The sequence below is a fragment of the Dama dama genome, chromosome 9 (assembly GCF_033118175.1).
Source record: "Dama dama isolate Ldn47 chromosome 9, ASM3311817v1, whole genome shotgun sequence".
In the NCBI taxonomy this organism is placed as follows: domain Eukaryota; kingdom Metazoa; phylum Chordata; class Mammalia; order Artiodactyla; family Cervidae; genus Dama; species Dama dama.
Genome location: NC_083689.1, coordinates 82,095,979 through 82,122,707, shown reverse-complemented (window position 1 = coordinate 82,122,707; position 26,729 = coordinate 82,095,979). Strand labels below are relative to the sequence as shown.

At 36.6% G+C, this 26,729-nt stretch overlaps 1 protein-coding gene across 4 annotated transcripts in view; it reads right to left on the bottom strand.

Moving 5' to 3' along the window:
- Positions 1-10,895: 10,895 nt before the first annotated feature.
- Positions 10,896-26,729, bottom strand: part of FAM151B (family with sequence similarity 151 member B) — a 30,866-nt gene continuing 15,032 nt past the window's right edge. For 3 of the 4 annotated variants that reach the window (XM_061151918.1, XM_061151920.1, XM_061151921.1), the window contains exons 3-6: positions 25,740-25,905; positions 19,406-19,623; positions 16,843-16,978; positions 10,897-12,897 (exon numbers count right to left, since the gene is read on the bottom strand). In XM_061151918.1, coding sequence (XP_061007901.1) covers positions 12,738-12,897; positions 16,843-16,978; positions 19,406-19,623; positions 25,740-25,905 — 680 coding nt within the window. In that variant the 3' untranslated portion in view covers positions 10,897-12,737. Of the gene's footprint in view, positions 12,898-16,842; positions 16,979-19,405; positions 19,624-25,739; positions 25,906-26,729 lie in introns of all 4 variants that reach the window. The other variant, XM_061151919.1, reaches the window with a different exon arrangement.

Below are 26,729 nucleotides of genomic sequence, written 5' to 3'. Positions count from 1 at the left end.
TAGTCACGTCCAACTCTGCAATCCCAGGGACTGTAGCCCACCAGACTCCTCTGTCCATGGAATTTTCCAGGCAAGACTACTGGAGTGGGCTTTTGCCTTTTTCATTTTTAATGTTATTTTATGGAATTCTTTCTCCATATCTTTTCATCCCTGTTATTGTTTTTTGAAGCTTAGTCATAGATTCCCAATGACAAGATAATACAACTGTTAAAAGCATTTCTTGTTTTGTTGTATTAAACTATTCTTGTCTTTATAAATACAACCAAAAAAAAAGTGTGGGATTTATCACAAAAAGAAACTAAATGCTTGCTTTGTTGTAAAAAAGGAAAACTGATTATTAGATTATATTAGGTTAGCTAAAATTAAGAAAGCTGGTAGAAAATTTAATTACAAAATGTATTAAGTATTCGGTCAATATTAAAGAATATCTTTTTATTACTGAGATATAATTATTAGATTATTTATATAATTAGAATAATAAGGGTAATATCCTTAGTGTGACATTCTAATTATCTAGTATTTAGGACCTGTGAATAATTTCTAACAAAATAAATGAATGTGATGCTACTATCATAAAATATTATGGATATACTATCTATATTATTTCAAAATATGGTGTCTATACAGAGTCCTTATTTCAAGTTAGCAGTTTTACAACAAAGAGTAAATCAAACTATACAGAGCCTGAGTATATTAATTTGAGGTCCTGGCAATTGACACGATGACATAATTTGATATAAGCAAGTTGTTGTTTAACATAGTAATTAATTTCTTGTGGCTTTTATTTGAAAAATAAATGGAAACTGGAAGTTTTCCATTTAATGTTTTGAAAAACATTAATATTAATTGCATTAAAAGTATTTTTTGGTTCAGAACTTAGAATTGTGCCTGATGTTTATAGGTAACTAAACCCTTTTTGCAAGTTTTAATACTGAGAAAAGTTCTTGGCTTCAAGTTGTAAGGATACGGTTTGGAAGAATATGTAGCTTGATTAGTTCATAAAAAATGATATCAATAAAGATTTAAATGTCATTTTGAGTATCAGTGCTGTTTTTTACTTTTCATTATATAGTACACATACTAATGATAAAAATTAACATAATCTGAAGAGAAATTGTGCCATATACGTTTTCTTTGAGTAAATAGAAAGCTAAGAAAGAATAACTTTTGTTGTTACTCTTATCCCAACATGAAAATAATATTTAAAGTATTAAAACTTTGTTGGCCATGTTTGGAAGAGTTTTAGTCTTCTGTCAATCCTAGGAACATTTTAGGGGCTGAGGTTGTTTGAGCCTGGTTGTAAAGTCATCCCGTGGGACTCAATTGAGATTTGACCTTAAGTACTGAAAGGACTGATGACTGACTTAGTCCAAATCCTCCAGATTAAGAAAAACAACTAAAGCCAGAAAATTGAAGTTACAAAAATATTTCAATTATTTTACCTATCCTAGGAAGATAACAATCACTTTTGGAAACAGGCTGAGAATAGATGTTAATCAAAGATTTAACAAAAGAGATTCCTTTGACTAACCATCAAAGTCTTATGAACTTCAAAGATTTTTTGAGACAGGCTTTACTTGACAATTCTAGATTCATTGGGACAAGTTGAAAACTAATGATTGAGATTACATTTTTGAATTTCAGTTATCCATGCAACTTCTTAGCTTTATTTTCATGTTTATTCATTGTTAGCTTTAGTGGCATAAATATGAATTTTGACTGTCAGGCAACACATTTCAAAAAGGCTCTTCTCAATTTAAAAAAAAAAAAAAAGTCTATATTATCCCTACAGCTTTAGGTCCTATAAATATGAGGAATCTGACATCTAAGGAAAGAATAGTTCTACCAAGGGATTCAATCACAGTCCACCAGAATGTAAACTGTGATAACCATCTGATCATTCCAGGTTCCTTCACAGGAGAAAAAGGTTTCATGACACCGGTTGGAATAAATACAGGTAGAATTTTAGGAATTCACTGGGGACCCCCTTGCATTATCATAGCCAGGGGTAAATGTAGGTTATCCCAGTTCCACACAAATGGAGCATCAAGGCATCAGAATTCTCAAGAATGAAGAGATGGGGGTACACCACCAGGTACATTCTTGGCTGTTTCTGCGTGCAGCTGTTAGAAGGGGCAGCCTAAGGCATCATATCATCCCATTGGTTCCCTTACTTCCCGACAGTAAACTGGATGAAGGATGGACAAGTGACCCAAAGGAACAAAGCCGCAAACTGAGATGAACCAATGGGGGCTTTCTCTCAGTATCTGAATTTGTCTGTGGCATACTGGAGTTTGTGACCTCCCACTACTAAGGACCTTGTCTTAGTTGCTTAGGACAGTGGTCTTAGATTTTGCCCTTCCTGCAGCCTAAGTGTTCAACATTTCTCTAAATTTTCTGGATATTTCTCCTATGGTAAGTTCTTCCCTAGCCTCAGTTATTTGAGTTAATTTGAGTAGGATTCTATTATTACATCCAAAATGTTTCAGAACAAGACAGTACCTAAGGCAGTATCAGTTGGATCAAAATGGAAAATAGGGTCCAGAAAGAAGGTAATCATCAAAACAAGGACTTCATGGCTCATGCCAAGAGTTCCAACTTTATAAGACAGCTTTGACACCTAAGGCTTCAGCTTTGAAGAGCGTATCAGGAGACAGTATCTTTATCAGAGATCACAGCATGTCACAGAGGCTCTTTAGTACAATGCCTGGCGTACAGTACACACTTCAGATTTTTACTGCTTCTCATAAATATAAGGATAAGGGAATTTTAAAAACTAGAAAACATTTGATAAGTTGGTAAGACAATGGTTATAATTATTCTCTTTCCTCTACAAAGTTCCAAATGGGTCATTATTTTATATAGCCTTTTAACTAAAAAACAACTTCAATATACTTCTGTACTGTTTGAGGCTTAAAACTGCTTGCATATATATTTTTCAATTTAAAGGCTAATAGGGAATTCCCTGATTGTCTGGTGATTAGGACTTTGAACTTTCACTGCTGATGGCCTGGTTCAATCCCTGGTTGGGGAGTTAAGATTCCACAAACTGAGTGCTGCGGCCAAGAAATAAAAAAATAAATAAAGACTAATAAAACTATTTTTCAAGGATTGAATATGTTTAGCCACAAAATACATTTAAATTAGAGATGCCAAGGGAACATTTCATGCAAAGATGGGTTCAATAAAGGACAGAAATTGTATGGACCTAACAGAAGCAAAAGATATTAAGAAGAGGTGGCAAGAATACACAGAAGAACTATACAAAAAAGATCTTCACAACCCACATAATCAGGATGGTGTAATCACTCACCTACAGCCAGACATCCTGGAATGTGAAGTCAAGTGGGCCTTAGGAACCATCACTATGAACAAAGCTAGTGGAGGTGATGGAATTCCAGTTGAGCTATTTCAAATCCTGGAAGATGATGCTGTGGACATGCTGCACTCAATGTGTCAGCAAATTTGGAAAACTCAGCAGTGGCCACAGGACTGGAAAAGGTCAGTTTTCATTCCAATCCCAAAGAAAGGCAATGCCAAAGTATGCTCAAACTACCACACAATTGCACTCATCTCACACGCTAGTAAAGTAACGCTCAAAATTCTCCAAGCCAGGCTTCAACAATATATGAACCATGAATTTCCAGATGTTCAAGCTGGTTTTAGAAAAGGCAAAGCAAACAGAGATAAGTTGCCAACATCTGCTGGATCATCGAAAAAGCAAGAGAGTTCCAGAAAAACATATATTTCTGCTTTATTGACCATGCCAAGGCCTTTGACTATGTGGATCACAACAAACTGTGGAAAATTCTGAAAGAGATGGGAATACCAGACTATCTGACCTGCCTCTTGAGAAACCTGTATGCAGGTCAGGAAGCAACGGTTAGAACTGAACATGGAACAACAGACTGGTTCCAAATCGGGAAAGGAGTATGTCAAGGCTGTATATTGTCACCATGATTATTTAACTTATATGCAGAGTACATCATGAGAAATGCTGGGCTGGATGAAGCACAAGCTGGAATCAAATTGCTAGGAGAAATATCAATAACCTCAGATATGCAGATGACACCACCCTTATGGCAGAAAGTGAAGAAAAACTAAAGAGCCTCTTGATGAAAGTGAAAGAGGAGAGTGAAAAAGTTGGCTTAAAGCTCAGCATTCAGAAGACAAAGATTATGGCATCTGGTCCCATCACTTCACAGCAAATAGATGGAGAAACAGTGGAAATAGTGACAGACTTTTTTGGGGGGGCTTCAAAATCACTGCACATGGTGACTGCAGCCATGAAATAAAAAGACGCTTACTCCTTGGAAGGAAAGTTATGACCAACCTAGACAGCACATTAAAAAGCAGAGACATTACTTTGCCAACAAAGTCCATCTAGTCAAGGCTATGGTTTTTTCAGTAGTCATGTATGAATGTGAGAGTTGGACTATAAAGAAAGCTGAGTGCCGAAGAATTGATGCTTTTGAACTGTGGTGTTGGAGAAGACTCTTGAGAGTCCCTTGGACTGAAAGGAGATCCAACCAGTCCATCCTAAAGGAGATCAGTCCTGGGTGTTCATTGGAAGGACTGATGCTGAAGCTGAAACTCCAATACTTTGGTCACCTGATGCGAAGAGCTGACTCATTTGAAAAGACCCTGATGCTGGGATAGATTGAGGGCAGGAGGAGAAGGGGACGACAGAGGATGAGAATGGTTGGATGGCATCACCTACTCGATGGACATGAGTTTGAGTAAACTCCGGGAGTTGGTAATGGACAGGGAGGCCTGGCGTGCTGCAGTCTAATTGGGTCGCAAAGAGTCAGACACAACTGAGCGACTGAACTGACTGACTGACCTACATTTTATAGCTTAAAGAAACAATGCTAGAATGATCAAAGCAGAAATGGCATAAACCTTTTATTCACAAATGTTGAACACCTGATACACCTTGATACATTCACACATTTTGGTCTTAGAACTCTATAGTGTTAAAAATTAGAATCACAAAGGTTTTTTGTTGTTATTTTGTATTTTGTATATCTGGGTTATGTGTATCAATATTTACTACATTAAAATTTAAAACTGGGACATTTAAAAAATATTGTTTTAAAATACCAAGCCCATTACACAATAGCATAAATATTTTATGAAAAATAACTACATTTTCCAAAATATATTTAGTGAGAAGAGTGGCACTGTTTTATGTTTTTGCAGTGTCTTAAATTTTGACTTAATAGAAAACAGCTGGATTTTCATCTGTGTTTCTGCTTCAATCTGTTGTAAAATGTTTAGTGGAAACATGAAGAAAATGTGGTATCACACAGATATATATAAAAAGAAGAAATAATTTAATAAGTTTTTAAGATAATTATAGATCATCCATCTTTTTTTTTCTTCATGAAGATTTTATTTTTTTGTTGTTTTTTTGTTTGTTTGTTTTAATTTTAATTGGAGGCTAATTACTTTACGATATTGTGGTGGTTTTTGCCATACATTAACATGAATCAGCCATGGGTGTACATGTGTTCCCCATCCTGACCCTCCCTCCTACATCCCTCCCCATCCCATCCCTCAGGGTCATCCCAGCACACCAGCCCTGAGCACCATGTCTCATGCGTCAGACCCGGACTGGCGATCTATTTCACATATGGTAATATACATGTTTCAACACTCTTCTCTCAAATCATCCCACCCTCGCCTTCTCCCACAGAGTCCAACAGTCTGTTCTTTACATCTGTGTCTCTTTCGCTGTCTCGCATATAGGGTCATCATTACCATCTTTCTAAATTCCATATGTATGTGTTAATATACTGTATTGGTGTTTTTCTTTCTGACTGACTTTGCTCTGTATAATAGGCTCTAGTTTTACCCACCTCATTAGAACTGTAGATCATTTTTCTTGATACTGTACTCAAACTTGTTAAGTAGGTGGTAGTTTCTTAAACGGTTAGTTGTAGTATAGAATTTGAAGCCACACCAAGGAACTTTCATTTTCTGTTACATTAAATTTCATTGCTTTGTCTTGCACTTTGAATGGATTCCTTATCCAAGCAAGACCTTATAATATCATGCATTAGTAATTTGTAAAACAATGATTCCTTGAGTTATGCAGATATTCTAAGTGTTGACACATTGTACTATGTAGCATTAAAAAATAATATCTATTAGTATCATCACTGATATCAAAGTCCTTAGGTATTGGGAATTGTCAAGCTCACAATGATGAGTTCAAGTTTAGTTAAATTCTAATTTTTCATGTAAAAACTCAGGTTTTATCATTGGCAGAAGATACTGTCAGTTGTTTTCGTTTAAGTGACAAGCTTGCTTTAATTCATTTTTGATAAAATATCTGCCAATTACCCAAGACTAAGTAACCGGGCTGTCAGTTGTTCTTTCAAGTAAATATTTTTTTCATGAAAAAAATGGCTGGTTCAGTTTGCATCAAGGGCTTTTCTTTAAAACAAGCCCTGAACTTCAGTACAACAGAGCTGTACTCTACCTCAATTCCTTCACATGGAATCTTAAAAAGATATGTACTCAAGATCAAGATTGACTGAAATGACTAATTATTGCTGAATCTTCGATGATATTCCTGTGTCCTTTTTGTTTGAGCATGTGGGGCAGTGGAGATTATGACTGATAGTCGATGCCATGGATTTGATTCATACTCAGGGCTTCGCTGGTGGTTCACACAGTAAAGAACCCACCTGCAATGTGGGAGACCTGGGTTCGATTCCTGGGTTGGGAAGATCCCCTGGAGGATGGCCTGGCAACCCACTCCAGTATTCTTGCCTGGAGAAGCCCCATGGACAAGAAGAGCCTGGCGAGCTACAGTCCATGGGGTCACAAGGAGTCGGACACGACTGTGTGGCTAAGCGCAGCACACAGCACACGGGGTATCGACAGCTGAGCCTAACATTCTTTTTTCTGCCATCACTGCAAGTGTCAACACAGTGAGACAGGCAATTTCACAAATGGTTTTTATCTCATCCACCTTCTAAAAGCATCTCAGGGACACTGAGGGGTTTGTGGGCCACACTTTAAGAACAATTGATCTAAGAGAATTGCTGAGGTTTTGTGTCATCCATCCATCCATTCATCCATTATTTGTTAAGGGCCTGTTCTGACCAGGTATCATAAAAAAATGATGAATAACCTCTCTCCCAACAGCACAGTTGAGAGCAAAACACAAACCCATAAAATAATCATAGTCTAGCAGAGGATGTGCACCAGGAGAAAGCCCTGGGGAAGTCATGAAAGACCTTATAGAGACCTTGGCTTACGGACGGAGCTCAACAGGCTGTGTGAAGAGATCACACCCTTCAACTTTAATTCAGAATTTTTTGATTAGCTCTTCAATTCACAAAGTGGCAACAGACTCTCACAGTAAATATTTCAATTAAATTTTCTAAATTCTTACTACATTATGTGACCCCCAAGAAAGGGATAAAGAAGAAAGGGGCAATGACCAGCCTTTATGAAGATTCTATAGCAGCAATCAAACCCAGAACAACTCAACTGCCTGATTTAGTCAGACTGGTTCCTTTTGGAAGCAGAAGCATAGAAACCAAAAAGCCTCCCTTAGAGGACAGGAGGTTGGGTGAGCACCTTTCAAGGTTTGCCTGTTTTCTCTCTACTCTGATGGTTAGGCTGTGAGGTAGCTTTTGTTGGTTAAAATTATGGCATAATTAAAAATATGTAGTAAAGTAGCAGTTACTGGGGAGTGGGTGTAGTTGTTTAAGAAACTGATAGAATTAAAGAGCTTAGTCAAGTCCAACTCTTTACAGCCCCATGGACTATAGCCCACCAGCTGCTCTGTCCATGGAATTTTCCAGGCAAGAATACTGGAGTGGGTTGCCATTTCCTACTCCAGGGGATCTTCCTGACCTGAGGATTGAACCCTCCACTCTTGCATCTCCTGCACTGGCAGATGGATTCTTTACCACCAGCGCTACCTGGGAAAACTGAATTAAAGAGCATTCTTTCTAAAGTCGGAAGGGGAGATGAGTTCAGACGAGATTGGGCGTGTTCCGTGTGGTATGACCATAGATGGGAGGTGAGTTCAGAGGCAGGAAGATGGGGTTTTTATTTTTCTTTCCAAATTGGTATAAAGTAGCAATGTCATCAAATCACTGAGAAATATAGCAATATCTAGCCTCTGTCTTATCCTGTTTGGGTCAGTGGCTCCTCCTGACCCTCTGTTACACGAGCCCAAAATATGTACTATTAGATTCTTCCTCCTCCCCCATACTTCTCATTCAACTAGTTTACAAAGTCTTAAAAGTTCTTCCCTCTTAACCTTTCCTCTATATCTTGAGCCTTCCCATCTCCTTTTGCTACCACCTTAATTCAAGGCTGGAGAAGGCAATGGCACCCCACTCCAGTACTCTTGCCTGGAAAATCCCATGGACGGAGGAGCCTGGCAGGCTGCAGTCCATGGGGTCGCGAAGAGTCGGACACGACTGAGCAACTTCACTTTCACCTTTCACTTTTATGCATTGGAGAAGGAAATGGCAACCCACTCCAGTGTTCTTGCCTGGAGAATCCCAGGGACGGGGTCGCACAGAGTCGGACACGACTGAAGTGACTTAGCAGCAGCAGTAATTCAAGGCGTCATCTCCTTTCAAGAATTCTAAGGCTCCTTCTCATGCCATTGGAATCATCTTTGTAACACTCAAAACTGATAACGCATCCCTGCTTAAAATGGTATGATGCCGCCTACAGCTTGAGAGAAAAGGAACAAACTCCTTAGCTTGAAAAGTGAATCTGGCCCCTGCCTAAATGTTCAGCTTTGAGATACAGTGCCTCCACAAAAACTTTTCTGAACAAGTTTTTCCTCCTTAAGAGTTCCTCTGCTCATGCGCTTCTGTCAGAAAGGCCATTCCCTCTGCTTACATGGTGAATCTTACTTAACATAACTTAAGTATTCTCTCCAAATTAGAACAGACTGCTGTCTCTTGCCACAACCTGGAGTACAGTTCCATTACAGGAGTTACAGCAAATATCCAACATACTATTTACAAGTCTCCCTCCCCCTACTGGGCTTCCTCTGTGGCTCAAGCTTGCCTGGAGGCTCAGACAGTAAAATCGTCTGCTTGCAGTGCTGGAGACCCAGGTTCAGCCCTGGGTCAGTGAGATCCCCTGGAGAAGAAAACAGCAACCCAGTCCAGTACTCTTGCCTGAAAAATTCCATGGATGGAGGAACCTCACAGGCTACAGTCCATGGGGTCACAAAGAGTCAGACACGACTGAGTGACTTCGCTTTCACTTTTGCTCCCCCTACTAGACGATAAGAGCCTTGAGATAGAAATCATTTCTGAATTATTTGCCCTGCTTCAATAAATCAGACATCAATTAGGTGTCCCTTTTCCTCCCCCACCCCTGCCCCCCACAATCCCAGAGTTCCTACTGAGCCCTGAAGTACTGCTACATGTCTCCCTCATGACAGACACAAGTGACTGGACAAATTAAGGTCTCTGGACCAAAGCCTGGCAGTCCAGATGTGCGAGGAACAGATAGGTAATCACAATGAAGACTAGAAGAGTGACGCTGAGGTGGGACTCTGGATCAAGGCCCCTGAACTCCTGTTGCTGAGGCCGCCAAGCACTCCTGGATCCTGTCCCACTTCTTCCAAGACCTGTTATCAGTTATTTTCCATTTCACTAACTCATTATACTCTCATTTTCTAGACTAAAAAGTACTTCAGCACTACTATTGCCATCTTTCTAACACACGGTATTCCTTGCATTGATTCATGAACTTACAAGATAGTAAGCTCATACTAGGTAGACGCCCATCTTAAATTTCAAAATGAGAAATATCACATTTTTCTATATATTCACTAGGTATTTAGGTTGTTGTTGTTGTTGTTTTAGTTACAAAGAAAAACCTAAAACCCTAGCTCCAACAAACAAGCAAATGAACAACCTGTTCTGAATAACTTGCATCAATTTCCCACTGGATAAATGAGTATGCATCTGGTTGCTCAGCAATCAAATCACTTTTACAGGGTCATAAGCCACTCTCCTTTTAAAAGCTCTGATTTTTTGAACAATTGGATCTTGTACAAAAGCATCTTCTAGGGCAAGGATTGCTCTGCAGGCTTGAGAAATGGCGTTTGGATGCTATGGGATCTTAATATCAATACATTAAACCAGAGAATCTGGAGAGAAAAAAACAGGTGATATTAAATCATTTACTTGTGTCTGTGAACTTCTTCCCAAATATTTAATAATAATACCTTACAATTTTATGTGTCACTTTATCTCAATAAAGCTGAAATTTAAAAAAGGAAAGAAATAATTGCCTAAAGTCATGAAAACATTCTCCTTTATTCTCTTCTAAATGCTTTATAGATTTAGCTTTCACTTTTAGGCCTAAGATCCCACTCAAATTATTATCTGTGTAGGGTGTGAAGTAGGGATCGTTATCCTTTTTTCCATATGGACCATAATCCATTTAAATTTTACTTTTCAACAGAATAAATTTTATAATTCTCTTATATAATTTTATATGTGCTAAATTGTGTCCAACTGTTTGCGACCCCATGGAGTGTAGCCCCCCAGGCTTCTCTGTCCATGGGATTTACTTGGTAAGAATGCTGAAGCAGGTTGCCATTTTCTCCTCCAGCTTATCTTTCCCATCCAAGTATCAAACCAGTATTTCTGGCATCTTCTGAATTGGCAGGTGGATTCTTTACCACTGAGTCACCTGGAAAGTCCTTTTATTCCCGAGAACACTTTAAAATATAGTTTTAAATCTTAATCTAAATAACACTCAGTTGATAAATTTCTCAATATAAAGGTATTTGGCTTCAAGATTAATACTTTAAAAAATATTATTGAAGACCAGATAAATAGTAAAAATAATCTGGGCAAATGAATTTTATTTTAAACTTAAATGTAATTCACTTATAAATTCAACTCTTTTTGTGAAAGCAAAGCATGGTCATTTTTGAACATTTATAATGTAAACAATAGGTTTTAAGAGTTATTCTTTGCTACAATTGTTATAATTTTATAATTATGAAATTTCACCTTTTGCTTTTGGCAAACAACCATAGAAAGTGAAGTTTTAGGTGTTATTTGACCAATAGCACCATATTCAGTTGTAGCTAAAATTTAAAGTAGAATATGATCATTTTCTTTAAGTATTGGCATGTGTACAATGTTTCACGTTATATCTCTTACCGCTATCTATCTACAATGGGTATGATCACATGGTAAGTCTAATAAGAAGGGACTATCTGTTGAACACTTGCTACCAGACAAGCACTGAGCTACATGCCTCCTTTGCAAGAATCTCCCTTAATCTTTACAACAACCCTACAAGGGAATCCTCATCCTCCGCCCAGCCTCCTGCCCCCATTTTATACATGAAGGAATCAAGACTCAATAAGGTTAAATATTTTCCCAAATCCATGGCTGGCAAGGGACAGAGGTGGGGCTGTAAGGGAAGTCTATTTGAATTCAAAACCGAAGCTCTTTTCTCTGCACAGCACTATTTTATTCTCTGGGGGGAAATGGTTGATAAAAGACAAATTACATATCTTAGGACATTCATTGGTAAATTACTTTTCAATAAATCAAAGAAAGCAACATGTTTTTCTGAATATCTTGCTCAGGACTATGCCAGATACTGTAAAGACAATTAAGAATGTTCTCTCACCATGAAGGACTTCATAGTCTAGCTAAGGAGACATAATTACAATGTATGACACAACTAGTGAACAGTATCAGTTAAAAGTAATCGTTAAAGTAAAATCTGGAGATTACTGATGGTGTAAGCATTTTTGAAACAAAGCACTGTGCTGAGGACACTGAATTAACTTTTAGAGTGGGACTATATTAGGAAGGGTATTGAAAGAGTAAAATTCAATGAAGTTTGAATTTAAGAAGCCCCTAGAGATTTTTGATTTGGCATTAAGAAAGAGGTGTTTTTAAAGTTGTGTTGTTTTTTTTTTTCCAGCAGAATTATCCAGGGCTTCTTTGAGTAATGTGAGGAATGAAGTCATGAGGAAATAATTTAAAAAATTCTAGTAGTAGAACAAGGGCCTGGAACAAAGTAGTGTGGGTGAAAAACTTGAAAAACAAATAACAGATTACCAGGATTACAATTCTGCTCTCCAATAGTATTTTGCTCACTCTAGATAAGTTACTATGATCAAAACAAAGAATATAAAACAACACATTAATATACGGCTGTCAGAATGCTCTGAACAATAAGGAAGTTCTAGATACATCCTAATTTAATCCTCATTGCTTTCAGTAAATAGACTTGATCTTGTTATAAGAAAACTGCTCAACCCTGTGAAAGTTAAAAACATTTTTAAAGCCCTCTTTCTCTTTTGCAGTCTCTGAAATAATTAGTTCTCCAGGGAAAAGAAAAGAGGATGGCATATTTTTATGGAATCTCTGTAATGCTAGCACCAACATGTAATTTAGTATCTGTATGACACGTGGATTTTTTCAATTATTTTCAATATACCAAAATATTTTTATTAAGGGTTTTAAAGATTCATTTTCCTAAATCATTATTATATGAGGCCCAATGAAATCTCTTCTTTCCAAATCTTGTAGGTAGGTATGGTATTATAAGGACATAAGCCTAAAGAGTAAGCGCTCAATAATTTTTTGACTGGATGAACTGGAACATAAATCAATCATCATAATTTATATGGTAATTAATTCAGATCAGACAAAGAAGGATTGCAAAAGCAAAACATGAAATAATTTAGCAGAATTTTCATCTTAGAGATTAATTTTGATTCCAATGGCTTGTTTAAATTCATGGTTTTGTGGTTCCAAGATGTCATAGAAAACTCGTTTTTTGTCAAAATGATCTCTAATAAAAAGTAAATCTTCAATGGAATAGCTATCATTTTTTCCAGTCCAAATGGTCAGGCTGTACCTGCATCAAAACAAAACAGAATTATATAGTTAACAGAGAAAGATAAGAAACAGTGATGAAGAATTCCAACAAGCCTAAACACAGTCACTCTCATTTGTCTCTAACCCAAATTCACACAGAAGAAAAATTAATTAGCACTGGTGGAACTGTATTTTCCTGTTTCATTCCTTCATCAACATCAAAGGGACTAGAGAGAATAAAATTCACATCACTATTGCCTAAATTAGGTAACCCTCATATCTGAATTAATGACTTTAGAAACCTAGAATGGTTAGCACTGTAAACAGGCCCAATTTTGGACAAAAAAACAGAGGAGATTGTGCTGTTTATCGAGGAATCTGTTCCCCACACAAAACCACAGCTCTAACCTGGTTTCTTCAGCAGCCAGGCCAGAGTCAAAAGCACGACTAGAAGGGACAGTGAAGAGATACAACTGTCACTGACATTCCCAACATTCATATTCACTTCTAAGCGGCCCTGCTATCCCTTCTGGGGGTTTCTGTATGAGATATAAGAACGTCAAACAGAATAAACCTAGATCTATTTCTGGAGTCAAAAAACAATAATAATATATGCAGATTGATTATGGATGCAAGAATATGCTCAGAAATTAAAATGCTACTTAAATCATGTATTTTCATTTCTTCTGGTGACATTACTATTACACTGTTCTTATTAGAATTTAGAGAAATGCAAATCTCTTAAGTATTTTCATATTTATTTTCCTCATAAACATGTCAGAATCCAGGGGAAAATCTCCAAAGCAGTTGTTCTACTAAAGATGGGAAAACAGTCTAACCAATATATATATTCTTATTATTATACTGACACATTACTGTCCTTAAGGATGATAACACCATTCTGGAAATGTAACAAAGGAAAGTACTTCGGATTTTGCTCCATAATAGTATTATGTGACAAACCTAAAAGAATTTTAAACTACAGTGGGGAACACAGAAAAAAAATAAGAATTACTCTAAAAACATATTTTTGCAAAAAATGGCATTTTTATTACTTTATTCAAGCACCATGGAGACAAACCTTATAAAAAAAAACAGATATGAATTTAGGTTAAAAGAAGAGCTTTCCAGTGTTATTTTGCCTCTTTTAATCCTCCCACTATGGTATACAAACTAAAACAGGAAAAATAAAATTGCCTAAGGGTATTTTAAATTGCATTCATTCAAATCACCTCTCAGGTTTCATTTTTAAAGCTCTTTCTGCTGTGAAATAACATATAGGAAAAGATGCATAAAACATAAATGTAAATTTTGACAAATTATTATAAAATGAAATCCAGTGTAACACAACACAAACCAAGAAAAGAAATTTGCCAGCACCTTAGGAGACACCTGTATATCAGAGCCCCATCATAGCCTCGCCTCTCCCCCAGAGTTCTCACAACCTAGACTTTTCAGCTGCCATCTTCATGTTTTATTTACCACCTGTATATCCATCCTAAACAATACAGTTTAATTTTTGCCTGTTAATAAATTTTATATAAGTGGAATCATATGGGATGTAATATTTTCGGTATTGATTCTTTTGCTGAATATTTTTTGTGAAATGTATTCAAGTTGAAACATGTAGCCACAGTTTATTCATTTTCTTTGGAAAATAGTTTAGCAGTATTCACTAAAATTAAAAATATGAACACCCTATGACCTAGAAATTCTATTTCTAGAAATTCCTTCCTGATATAATCTTTAGGCACATTTGCACCAGGATGTATGTGTGTGCCCACATTTATATATATATATATATATATATGAATGTTCACAACACCAATTTTTGTGATAGACAAAACCATGGAATAATCCAAATATCATTCAATAATAGATGAACTCTGATGTGCACATAATAGAATATAGAATTCATTATAAATTCTGATTAGAGACCTTTTGATATACAAAAATCTTCCCCAACTCTGCCCAACCTATTCATATTCTTCATGGTGTTTTTTGATGGAAAGAGCTTCCAAATTTTAATGTGTTCAAATTACTCAAACATATCCTATATGGCTAGTGATTTTTGTGTCTTGCTTAAGAATTCTTTCCCGTCCTTAACAGTCCTGGAAACACTGACACTCTAGGAGCAATGATTATACTAAAATCCCAGATTTTGCTTTCTAAATACCACCTGCCACTATACTCAAGAAGGGATCCTTGAAGAAGTAACTGATTTGGGAATTGGGACAAGTATGTGATTAGCTTGCCAAGAATGCAAGACCTGAGATCTAGTATAAGGAAATATTGAACTGATTGAGACTGAGGATATTTTTCATAATAATGGGCCTGAAGTCTTTAGGACTGTTGCGTGTATGAGAGGAAAGGAAAAATTGAGGAAGAAGGGAATGGCAACCCTCTCCAGTATTCCTGCCTGGAGAATTTCATGGACAGAGGAGCCTGGTGGGCTACTGTCCATGGGGTCACAAAGAGTCAGATACGACTGAGCCTCTAACACTAAGCACTAGGTTGGTTTCAACGCTGAATTTATTCAAACTCATGTACAGGCTATTTGAATGTTATTTTTAACATCCTAGTAAATGTAAAAAGAAAGAAAGGTCCTTAGTTTTTTTTAATGAAATGTCCATGATATAGATACTCAAAACTGAGAAAGAAAAAACTACAGACCAATCTCACTTTAAAATGCTGAAATTCTAACTAAAATATTAGCAATAAAATTCAGCAGACTTTAAAAGAATGATAAATCTCAATCAAGAGGGATTTATTCTGTAAATGTGTGGATGATTCAATATATAAAATGCTAATATAATTTTATTAATATATAATGTGAGAAAATATGGTTATTTTTATAAAAACTGAAAAAGCATTTAGTAAAAACTCAATACCCACAGGAATATGGATATTTCTCTAATATTTGAGTATATGCTTCCCTTACTCTCTAAAGTACAGTGAATTATCAAACTGGGTCTTTCTCTGGATGATTTGTGATAATTATTTGTTTGTTAGAATTGTTTACAACTATGTAACATATGTGTTGAGGGCAGTTTTACCAGAATCTTTTCATTTCTTTGTATTCAAATATATCAAACTTTCCTTTTATTGCTTCTGGGTTTTGTGCCTTACCAAGAAGTGTCTTCTCCATTCTGAAACCATACATACAAAAAAAAAAAAAATCATCAATTGTGTTTTCTTTATGCATTTATTGTCTGGCATTCAAATCTTTAATTCATCTGGAATTTATTTTGGAGGAAGATTAAGGAAGGCCATTTACTTTGTTTTTCCTACAGTGTTGCCTGTCCCAATACAAATTATTGAACTTTTGCACCAATGATCTGAAATACCAGCCTTTTCCTATCCTAAGTTTCATGATAGGGCTGAGTTTATTTCTAGGCTTTCCCTGCTGTCCTATTGACTAACCTATTAAAAATCATAGTATCAAAACTGTTTTACTCTCTGTAGCTTTATAATATTTAATACATGGTCCAACAAATTTTTATGACATGCTAAAATAATAAAATATGGGGAATTCCTTGGCAGTCCAGTGGTTAGGACTTGGTACTTTCACTGCCAAGGGTACAAATTCAATCTCTGGTTAGGGAACTAAGATAACACAAGCTGCACAGCCAAAACAATTAATTTTTAAAATAACAAAATTTTTATATGGAAAAGACTTGGGATTATGACAGAATTCAAAGGGCAATTATTGTATCCATTTATAATTTTTTTGTTAATGTTTAGCATATTGAAAAAAATGACAGACATTTACTGGGTACCTATTATGTGCAAAAGGTTTTGTGTGGAATAGAGGTGAAAGACCTGATATTAAGATTCATCAAGGAACTTCATTCCAGTGAGGAAGTCTGAGCACTGACAGAATCAGTGTCCATTTTCTGTCTCTTTCTCTCACACACACTGTCTGTATTGGCAGTTTTCATCTTTCTGTCTTTCACACACACTCACATGTACACACTACACATACCTGTTTGATTGCTTCAACAGCCAAAGTAACTGAGAACAAGACTGCCTGACTAATGCTGCTCTGACAGGAAATGTTACAGGCTGATTTAGTTCATTACATATATATTCCATTTCTTTCACCATTGTCCAACTGTAACCTGAAATGAAAAGAAAGAAATTTAACTTTTCTCACCAGAATCCTGAAAAGTCAATTAAGGAAAAATTAAATTATATATGAATATGTAAATTCATAGGTAATTCATTAAAATTTCCATTTGGATTAGGAGAAAGTCCATGGACTGTAACCTATCAGGCTCCTCTGACCATGGGATTTTCCAGGCAAGAATACTGGAGTGGGTTGCCATTTCCTTCTCCAAGGGATCTTCCCGACCCAAGGATCAAACCCGGGTCTCCTGCATTGCAGGCAGACGCTTTACCATCTGAGCCACCAGGGAAGGGTAAAAATTAAACTATATATGAATATGTAAATTCATAGGTAATTCAGTAAAATTTCCATTTGGATTCAGAGAAAGTAGAATACCACTTAATGCAGGAAAATATTTTGAGTGGGATGCAGATAAAAAAATTATATCTAAAGTAATGTCACAAATGAACAAGAGCAAATCAAACAAAAAAATTGAAACCTTAGAAAAGAATTGATTAATCTATCAAGTACAAAAAAGGAAATGTTGGCACTATATATATATATATATATATATATACACACACATATATATATACATATATATGTATGTATATATATATAAAATTTAAAATTCTAAGGCTCTGCATCATTAATATACTCTATAAACTTAAGATTTGCCACTTGTGTTAAGCTTTCTTTTCCAGGAAAAAGATGGTTGCTAGGTACTTACGAGCTATTTAAGTAATAATTAACTTCAATTTTTTTAAAATGTGGAGGCTAGTCCAAATTACTTACACATTTTATCTAAAATAGAAATAGCGTTTAAATTGGCTTTTACATATGTGTTTTGTGTTTTAAATCAAGTTTAGACATTGTAGAAAATATATCTGCCTATTTATAAACAGCTTCAGAAAAAAAAATGTATATTTTAAAAATAACCCCTAAATTCTATCAAAAGTAGGTTGAAAAAGTACTGGTCTGTAAAGGAACAATCTACAAAAAGCCTATAGCAGCTAAATTCCTCATGAAAGAAGGGATAGGTCTGCTTTCCTTTAAAATCTAGAAAATTGTATCTGTTTAATTAGAAAAAGGGGTTGCTAACATAAGCTACTACTTACATTACTACAAACATATAAACTCTCTTTCCTAAAATTTGTAGCATAAGAAGTAAGGGAGGATAAAACACATGGTGGTAATGACCACAGGCCAGCAGGAGAAAAGTAGCCTGGAAACACTCAACACCAACATGACTTAAAGATCCAGACATGGTTTAATTCAGTTCAAGCCTGAGATTAAAGTCAGAGCTAGACTACACTGACTAAAAAGAGATCCGAAGCAGTATGGAAGCTATTAAATCGTTGCTAGTTTACCTTCTTTAAACACTTTGAATTATAGGCCAAATCCTTTACTGACACTAATAAAATGATTAGAAAATTAAAATAGAACAAATTTAAAGTATACCATTTTTCTCTCGATTATATCAATTGTTGGTCCAGGGGTTTTAACCTAAATGTCACTACGCACCAGATAGCAGTTACACTAATCTCATGTTTAGATTTTAAAACTTTACATCTAAAGACAGTAATAGCAAATAACTAAATTTTAAAATGCCCTAAACACAAGATAAAGGCTAACATTTCCATAAACTCTAAATATCTTCTTGGTTAATTATTTTTACCATGTGCTCAGGTGTCCCAGAGCATCTGATTTTACTGGATCCCTGATTTAGGATCCCTAATTAGTGATTTTACTGGACAGTCACTAAATAGGGATGTATGAAGAAAAAGATGAATCCAAATAGTGTAACAAGTTTCATCCAGGAAAAAGAAGCTGAATATCAGGTCCATCGAAAAGAGTACATGAAGAGAAAGAAGAAACTTCCCCGAGAGGAAAGTCCCGTGGCCTCCCACGCCCTCTGTCTAGCCAGAGGGCATGAGGGCACCAAGCTTCCTTTCTAGCAGTCTACATTTCGAGGACCTTCTAATATCAAGGGAACAGAATCCGTGCTCTTCAACCACACATCCCCTACTTCTGGCCTTACATCACTTAAAAAGATTTCATTCCCACTTCTTCATCTTTCATCCAACATACAGAGTTTGCTTCAAAGTGAAAGAAAAAAAAGAGTACAGAATGCTCCACAAGTACAGACAGACCAACTCAGAATTTGCTTAAAGTATGTAAACAGGCAGCTTTGGTTATTCTAGACCTCGCAAATAAATATTTTCTATGGGAGCCTGGTGACAAAATATCACCAGTGAACGAGATCTATCTGAAATAACGGAAGGAAGAGTCATACACACATCTTTAGGGCCAGATCTTTCACTCCATTAGGCTCTTGGATTTACAGAACATGGTTTTGGTTTTGTATTAAAGGTTATTATTTTTATATCTGAATATATGTTACTTTGACCAAAAAGGAACACATATTTTAAATTATCACCTTCATTCACTTTCTCAGGATGCCATCCTGTTGTCCAACCCAGGGAAAATGTCACATCTGGAAAGAAGGATGTCACAGTGTCTATAAAAGGTTTTGCATCCACTGCTCTGCTATTTCCATTTGGACCAGGAAGAACATCAGCATTAATCCACACCGGACGCTTCAGATGCCTCTTGACATTTTCCAAGAGCATCATGGATGGTTCTACAGCTGCCAAACTAAAGACAATTTGTTGTCAATGAGAAACATTCCTAAAGTAAAAGTAAAAAGTTCTTTTAGACTAGTGGCTTTAACATTCTCAAATTCATAATAAAAGTATAATATCATAATGCTTGAATTAAATAAAATCAAAGATTAGATATCACTAGAGAGGAAAGTTAACATGTGCCATATCTTAAAATACTGATTTATATTTATTATTCATGAAGATACTTAGAAGTTTCTATAAAAGTATGAATAATGCCACTACCTGTAGATAGAAAGATGTTTCAAAACCCTGTATTATGATCACTCAGTATAAAAACAATTTAAGAAAAGACACAAACATTCACTCATCGAAGAATGTATAATTAGGATTGAAAATTAAACATACTCACAACCTGCAAATTCCAGTTTATGAAAATACCCAAAGTGCACTCAGACACCATGTCTCTAACATTGGCTAATGACCTTGGGGAAAAGAGCCTCTTTCCCTTTATGTTTCTTGTGTGAGTCTGGACACACAAACACATTTCTAAAAATGACTGCAAAATGTAAAATTAAAACATTTTCTTAAAGCTTCTGTAAACTTCATTTTTCTCCTCTACTGTGAACATCTTTTCTGAAAACTTGAGACAACTATATTTTAGTTACTTTTAAACGAAAAAGCAAATTCACTCCTTTTACTTCCCTACGTCTTTTTGGACAAATGCATTTTGAAATAATAAGACTCTGAACAGCCAATATAATTTTTACTTTTAAAAAATATAAACACAAACTTTATTGGAAAACTACACTAAATACAATCTTGAATCGCTTCTGAATCTTTGAGGCCTATGCATATTTCTCAGAAAATTAGCTTTTAATGAACACAATGATTGGAGGGACTAAGAATCTGGGAGATGGATATTGGGAGAGAGAACATGCAGCACCCCTTTTCAGTCTTCAACTTTTCTTCTTAATGGACTGAAGTCCTTCTGCCTATGCTTCCACCACTCTTCCTCACTCCTTTTGGGCTTCCTACTTTATGAGCAGAAACTGATAATGTCATCATTGTTGTTCATGTTGTTCAGCTGCCAGTCACATCTGACTCTTTGCAACCCCAATGGACTGCAGCACAGCAGGCTTCCCTATCCCTCACCATCTCCAGGAGTTTGCCCAGGTTCATGTCAATTGCATCAGTGATACCGTCCAACCATCTCATCCTCTGTTGCCCTCTTTTCCTCCCTTTTCAGTCTTTCCCAGAGTCAGGGTCTTTTCCAATGATCCAGCTGTTCACATTAGATGACCAGAGTATTGGAGCTTCAGCTTTAGCATCAGTTCTTCCAGAGTATTCAGGGTTGATTTCCTTTAAAATTGACTGGTTTGAGCTCCTTGCTTTCCAAGGGATTCTTAAGAGTCTTCTCCAGCACCACAGTTAGAAAGCATCAATTCTTTGCCACTGTGCCTTCTTTATAGTTCAGCTCTCAAATCCATACATGACTACTAGAAAGAACATAGCCTTGACAATATGGATCTTTGTCAGCAAAATGATGTTTTTGCTTTCTTTTTTGTCTTTGCTTTTTAACACACTGTTTTAGGTTTGTCATAGCTTTTCTGCCAAAAAGCAATCATCTTCTAATTTCATGGATGCAGTTGTCATCCACAGTGATTTTAGAGCCCCAGAAGAAAAAATCTGTTACTGCTTCCACCTTTTCCCTTCCATTTGCCATGAAGTGAAAGGACCAGATGCCAGGATCCTTGTTTTTTTAATATTTAGTTTTAAGTTGGCTTTTTCACTCTCCTCCTTCATCAGGAGACTCTTCAAGAATTCCTCTTCACTTTCTGCCATGAGAGTGGTATCATCAGCATATCTGAGGTTGTTGATATTTCTCCCAGCAATCTTGATCCCAGCTTGTAACTCATCCAGCCTGGTATTGTGCATGATGTGCTCTGTGTATAAGTTAAACAAACAGGGAGACAATAAACAGCCTTTTCGGACTCTTTACTCAATCCCGAACCACTCAGTTGTTCCATACAAGGTTCTAACTGTTGCTTCTTGACCCACATACAGGTTTCCCAAGAGACAAGTAAGATGGTCTGGTATTCCCATCTCTCTAAGAGTTTTTCACAGTTTGTTATGATACACACAGTCAAAGATTTTAGCATAGTCAATGAAACAGAGATAGATATTTCTCTGGAATTCCCTTGCTTTCCCTGTGATCCAGCAAATGTTGACAATTTGATCTCTGGTTCCTCTGTCTTTTCTAAACCCAGTTTGGACATCTGGAAGCTCTTAGTTCGTGTAATGCTGAAGCCTAGCTTGGAGGATTTTGAGCATAACCTTACTAGCATGGGAGATGAGTGCAACCGTCTGGTGGTTTGACCATTCTTTAGTACCACCCTTCTTTGGAATTGGGATGAGGACTGACCTTTTCCAGTCCTGTGGCCACTGCTGGGTTTTCCAAATTTGCTGACATATTGAGTGCAGCACTTTCATAGCATCATCTTTTAGGATTTTAAATAGCTCTGTTGGGATTCCATCATCTCCACTGACTTTATTGGCAGCATACTTCCTAAGGCCCACTTGATTTTATATTCCACAATATTCGGCTCTGAGTGAGAGACTACACCATCATCATTAGCTGGGTCATTAAGATCTTTTTTTGTACAGTTCTTCTGTGTATTCTTTCCATCTCTTCTTGATCTCTTCTGCTTCATAGGGTCATATTTATTAGTGAGCAAGGATACTGTTCACTAAAACCAGAGGAAATCAGCCTCTCTTTAACTCTGCTCCCATGTAATAAGCTGCTTTTTTCCCTCATTCTTATGCCCCTGAAATGCAGGCCCTAGATTATAGTGGGTTAATAAACTCTAAAGCAGGACTTTAACAGATTCTAATATAGATGTTGTCATTTCTCTGTCTCAAATGCTTTCTGCCTTGAATGGTATCAACGCTGTGTTGAAAACCACAATTCTGAGATCTGGCCAACTGTACTTCCTACAAAATTCCCTCATTTTTAGTACCTTGTACCTATTACAAGGTACTTAAGCAACTTGTACCTCTTACTCCAAAGCTTGCTTGTCTGCAAGTCCCAGAGCAGCAGCTAAGTGCCGGTGGGGTTCTGCTCTTCAAAAGTGGAGTAGGAGGAAACCTTAAACTAATCCACACATGTCTTACAGCTGACCTCCTCTCCTTTTCTAGAAATGGTTCTGCTTTCTTAAGAAATCTGGTGTCTGTGGAGTTGGGTTAATCACTAACTTCTGGTTTATATTCAACAGGAAGCTTCTTAGCCTTTCTCAATTTAGTAAACTGACATCAGGCTATTTAACGATGGCTCACCATCTGATAATACCTAGTCTCAGCACATTCCCCACCAAACTGACATTGCAACAGCATATATTAGGTGTCTACCATGTGCAAAGCACTGCACAGTTAGACATAAAGAGCTACGACACAGAATATAATGAAGTAAGATTTTAATATACATATTCTCTTTTACATGTAAATGTTTTAATTATCACTAATGCAACAGACTATAGTACCGCCACTTTCCCCTTCCAGAAACTTCGATTAAAAAAAAAAAAACCTGTATTAAGAAAAACACAAAATCTTACTTAGGAAAAAATTAGTTTTAATTTCTGGAATGTTATAAAATAATTACAAAATTCTTCTGGAAGAGTAAATGTGGAGGAAATGCCATATTTGGGGAGAAAAAAAAGACTGAGGATAAACTTTTGCCCAACAGCAAAATACAATGTTTACTACAAAGAATAATATACTATATTCCTAGCCTGGAAGACTCAATGTGTAAATATTGCAAAATAACAATTCTCTCTCAATTAATCTATAAATTCCTCTGTTCCTTCATCTGGAAGATGAGAATAGGAAGAACCTACTTCTTAGGATTGTTATAAAGATTAAATGAATTAACATTCAGTGCTCTTAGACCATGGAGGAGGAAATGTCAACCACTCCAGTGTTCTCGCCTGGAAAAATCCCATGGACAGAGGAGCCTGGCAGACTATAGTCCCTAGGGTCACAAAGAATAGGACAGAACTGAGCAACTGAGCACGCTCTTACTCTTAGAACTGTGTCTGACACACAGTACGTGTTTATATAATTGTTATTAAATTCATTCCCCTTCAAATATGTATGATCAAAAAACATGCAAAATCTTTTTCTAATGTCACAGCCTTTTACTGGTGACTGCTAGCATTTAGGAATGAATGAGCTGATCTGACTGGTGAGGAATCAGAGAGTATATCACATAGAGAACAAGTCTATGGGCAATGGTAAACATTAAAAACAGAAAACTGAGCATGTGAAAAGGCAAGGAGATCTAAAGTTTTGCTCGCCAAGCACTAAGGATTAAATACTTTATTTCATGGTCCCTGGTGGCTTAGTCAGCAAAGAATCCACTTGTAATGCAGGAGACCACCTGCAATGCAGCAGATGCCGGTTCAATCCCTGGGAAGATCCCCTAGAAAAGGAAATGGCAACCCACTCCAGTATTCTTGCCTGGGAAATTCCATGGACAGAGGAGCCTGGTGGGCTATAGTTCACGGGGTTGCAAAGAGTCAGCCACAACTGAGTGACTAAACCACCATTACAGAGAACACTGGACTGGCTCTAGGAAACCTGGAATCTGATCCTAGCTCAGCTCTCAAGTTTAGCTGTTGTCACGTAACCTCTTTAGGACTAAGTTCCTTTGTCAATAAAATGGAGTTGGACTATTATCATTCCAAAAGCTTTAAGATCTTACAATAGTTTTCATTCACAGTATAAAGAGGTTTACTAGTATATTTAGCCCCACAACAAATGAAAAGGCAAGGAGATCTAAAGTTTTGCTTGCCAAGCATTAATGATTAAATGCTTATTAGGTTTTTAAAAACCCTATGAATAAGATTTCCAATTCTTATTCATTTCTTGAGATGATTCAATTTTAAAATATTGTTCAAAGATAAAGTAAGTTTACCACACATCCTAGATTCTCACAGCAATTGCCTTCATGGGTTTCATGAAGAGCTTTTATGGTGTCACAACAAATCCCTGGCTCTACCTATAATTTTTACACTGCCAAAATACCACAAAAGTAAAACTTTCTGTGATGGCCATGGAGAAGAAAATGATACTTAATCTTGCTCTCTTCATTATCAATGTTTCTAAAACATTATTTTTAGTAATTAAAGAATTCTAAATAATTCCCCAAATATAATAACACAAATCAAGCAGGAAAGGCATTAACTAACCCAACTTCTGCCAACTCTCTCTCAGACTACTTCTTAATGAAAGCAGCATTTTAAATGTATTGTTCTATGGACTTGTGGACTTGTATTGTTCTATGACTTCCCTGGTGGCTCAGACGGTAAAGCGTCTGTCTATAATGCAGGAGGCTGGGGTTCAACCCTTGGGTCGGGAAGATCCTCTGGAGAAGGAAATGGCAACCCACTCCAGGACTCTTGCCTGGAAGATCCCATGGATGGAGGAGCCTGGCGAGCTAAGGCCCATGGTGTCGAAAAGAGTCAGACACGACTGAGTGACTTGACTTTCTTTCTTTCAAATGGACTTGTGGACACAGTGGGGGAAGGAGAGGGTTAGACAAATTAAGAGAGTAACACTGAAATATATACACTACTATGTGTAAGACAGGTAGCTAATGGGAAGCTTCTGTATAACACAGGGAGCTCAGCTCCGCGCCCTGTGATGACCTAGAAGAGTGGGATGGTGGGGGAGCAGGAAAGTTCAAGAGAGAGGGGATATTATATATATATACACACACAACTTATTCACTTCATTGTACAGCAGAAACTAACACAACATTTTAAAGCAATTATCCTCCAATTAAAATTTTAAAAAGGTACTGGGAGTTATTCACATAGAAAAAAAAAATTTGCCATTCTATTACTACAATGGTCAGTTATGATAAATTCCTTTATAAAAATTAAGTTTAGCCTCAAAACGTTCCCAAGAAACAATTTTAGCAGACAACTCTGTGGGTCTTTGGTCCATTCCTGAAACATATTAATTTGCAATTCCATTTTCAGTTTAGATAAAGTATAAAGTTACTTAGGTACAGAAATAAGAAGTTACTGATTTTTTTCCCTTATTGTTATTCTACAACAACCAGAAGACTGAACATGTTTATACAAATACCTCTTAAAATCCAGCTTGATGCCTTTACTGCTTTTAATAACTTCAGCCAGCCATTCTTGTAAAGTATTATCACTGTTTATTTCTGGAGGATGGGCCATGATTGGTTGGCCATGTTCTGATCCATCGCTTGGAAGAATGACATCGGCCTCTAGCATATGAGCAGTACCTGTCCACATAAAAGAATCTATGTTAGTGTTAATAGAGACTACAGCAGATGGCATATCCAGTATCTTTTTGAGGAAGATAAAAAGGAGGAAATAAAATAATATTTATTGAGAAACAACTAAGTGCCAGGTACTATGTCAGGCCTTGCACGTTGCCCTTATTTGTTAGTCATGAGCAAACTGGTAGTGAGGAGTTAAATATCTTTGCTTAGGTCATCCGCAAACTGTTGTCCTAATATCTAATTTCTTCCCAGTATACAGCAAAGTGAGTATACAAAAGGGAGCTTAATAAGTATTTGTTGAAGCTTCTGAGAACACAAATAGTACTTTTATCTTCTCACTCCTGAAATTAGAAACTATAGATGTTTATTGTTTATGTTTGAAACACTATGCTACAGATTCAGTTCTTTGACCCAAAGCTTAGCTACTATGTAAAAGCACACATCCCTGGAATGGGTAAGAAGCTTCACTAGTCACTTAGTGTGACTTAGCAGGCTTTGGTAGACTAATTTCAAAGATGTCTGACAACAATTCCTCCTATCCTCTCCTCTCTTTCTCTTCCCCTTGAATCTGGGTTGGTTTTGTGACTTGCTTTGACCAACAAAAGGAAAACTGTCAGTTCTAGGCTTAGCTCTTAAAAGGTTTGGCAGCTTCTGCTTCCATCCTCTGGAAAGCCAGTTACCATGTAAAGAAGTTCAGGTAAGAATTCTGAAGACTCAGAAACCACATAGAGAGAGAGAAGCCACATAGAAGAAAACTAAAGCTTCATGTCTGACAGACAGCATTAGGTCTCTGACACGTGAGTGAGGCCATTTCAAAATTTCCA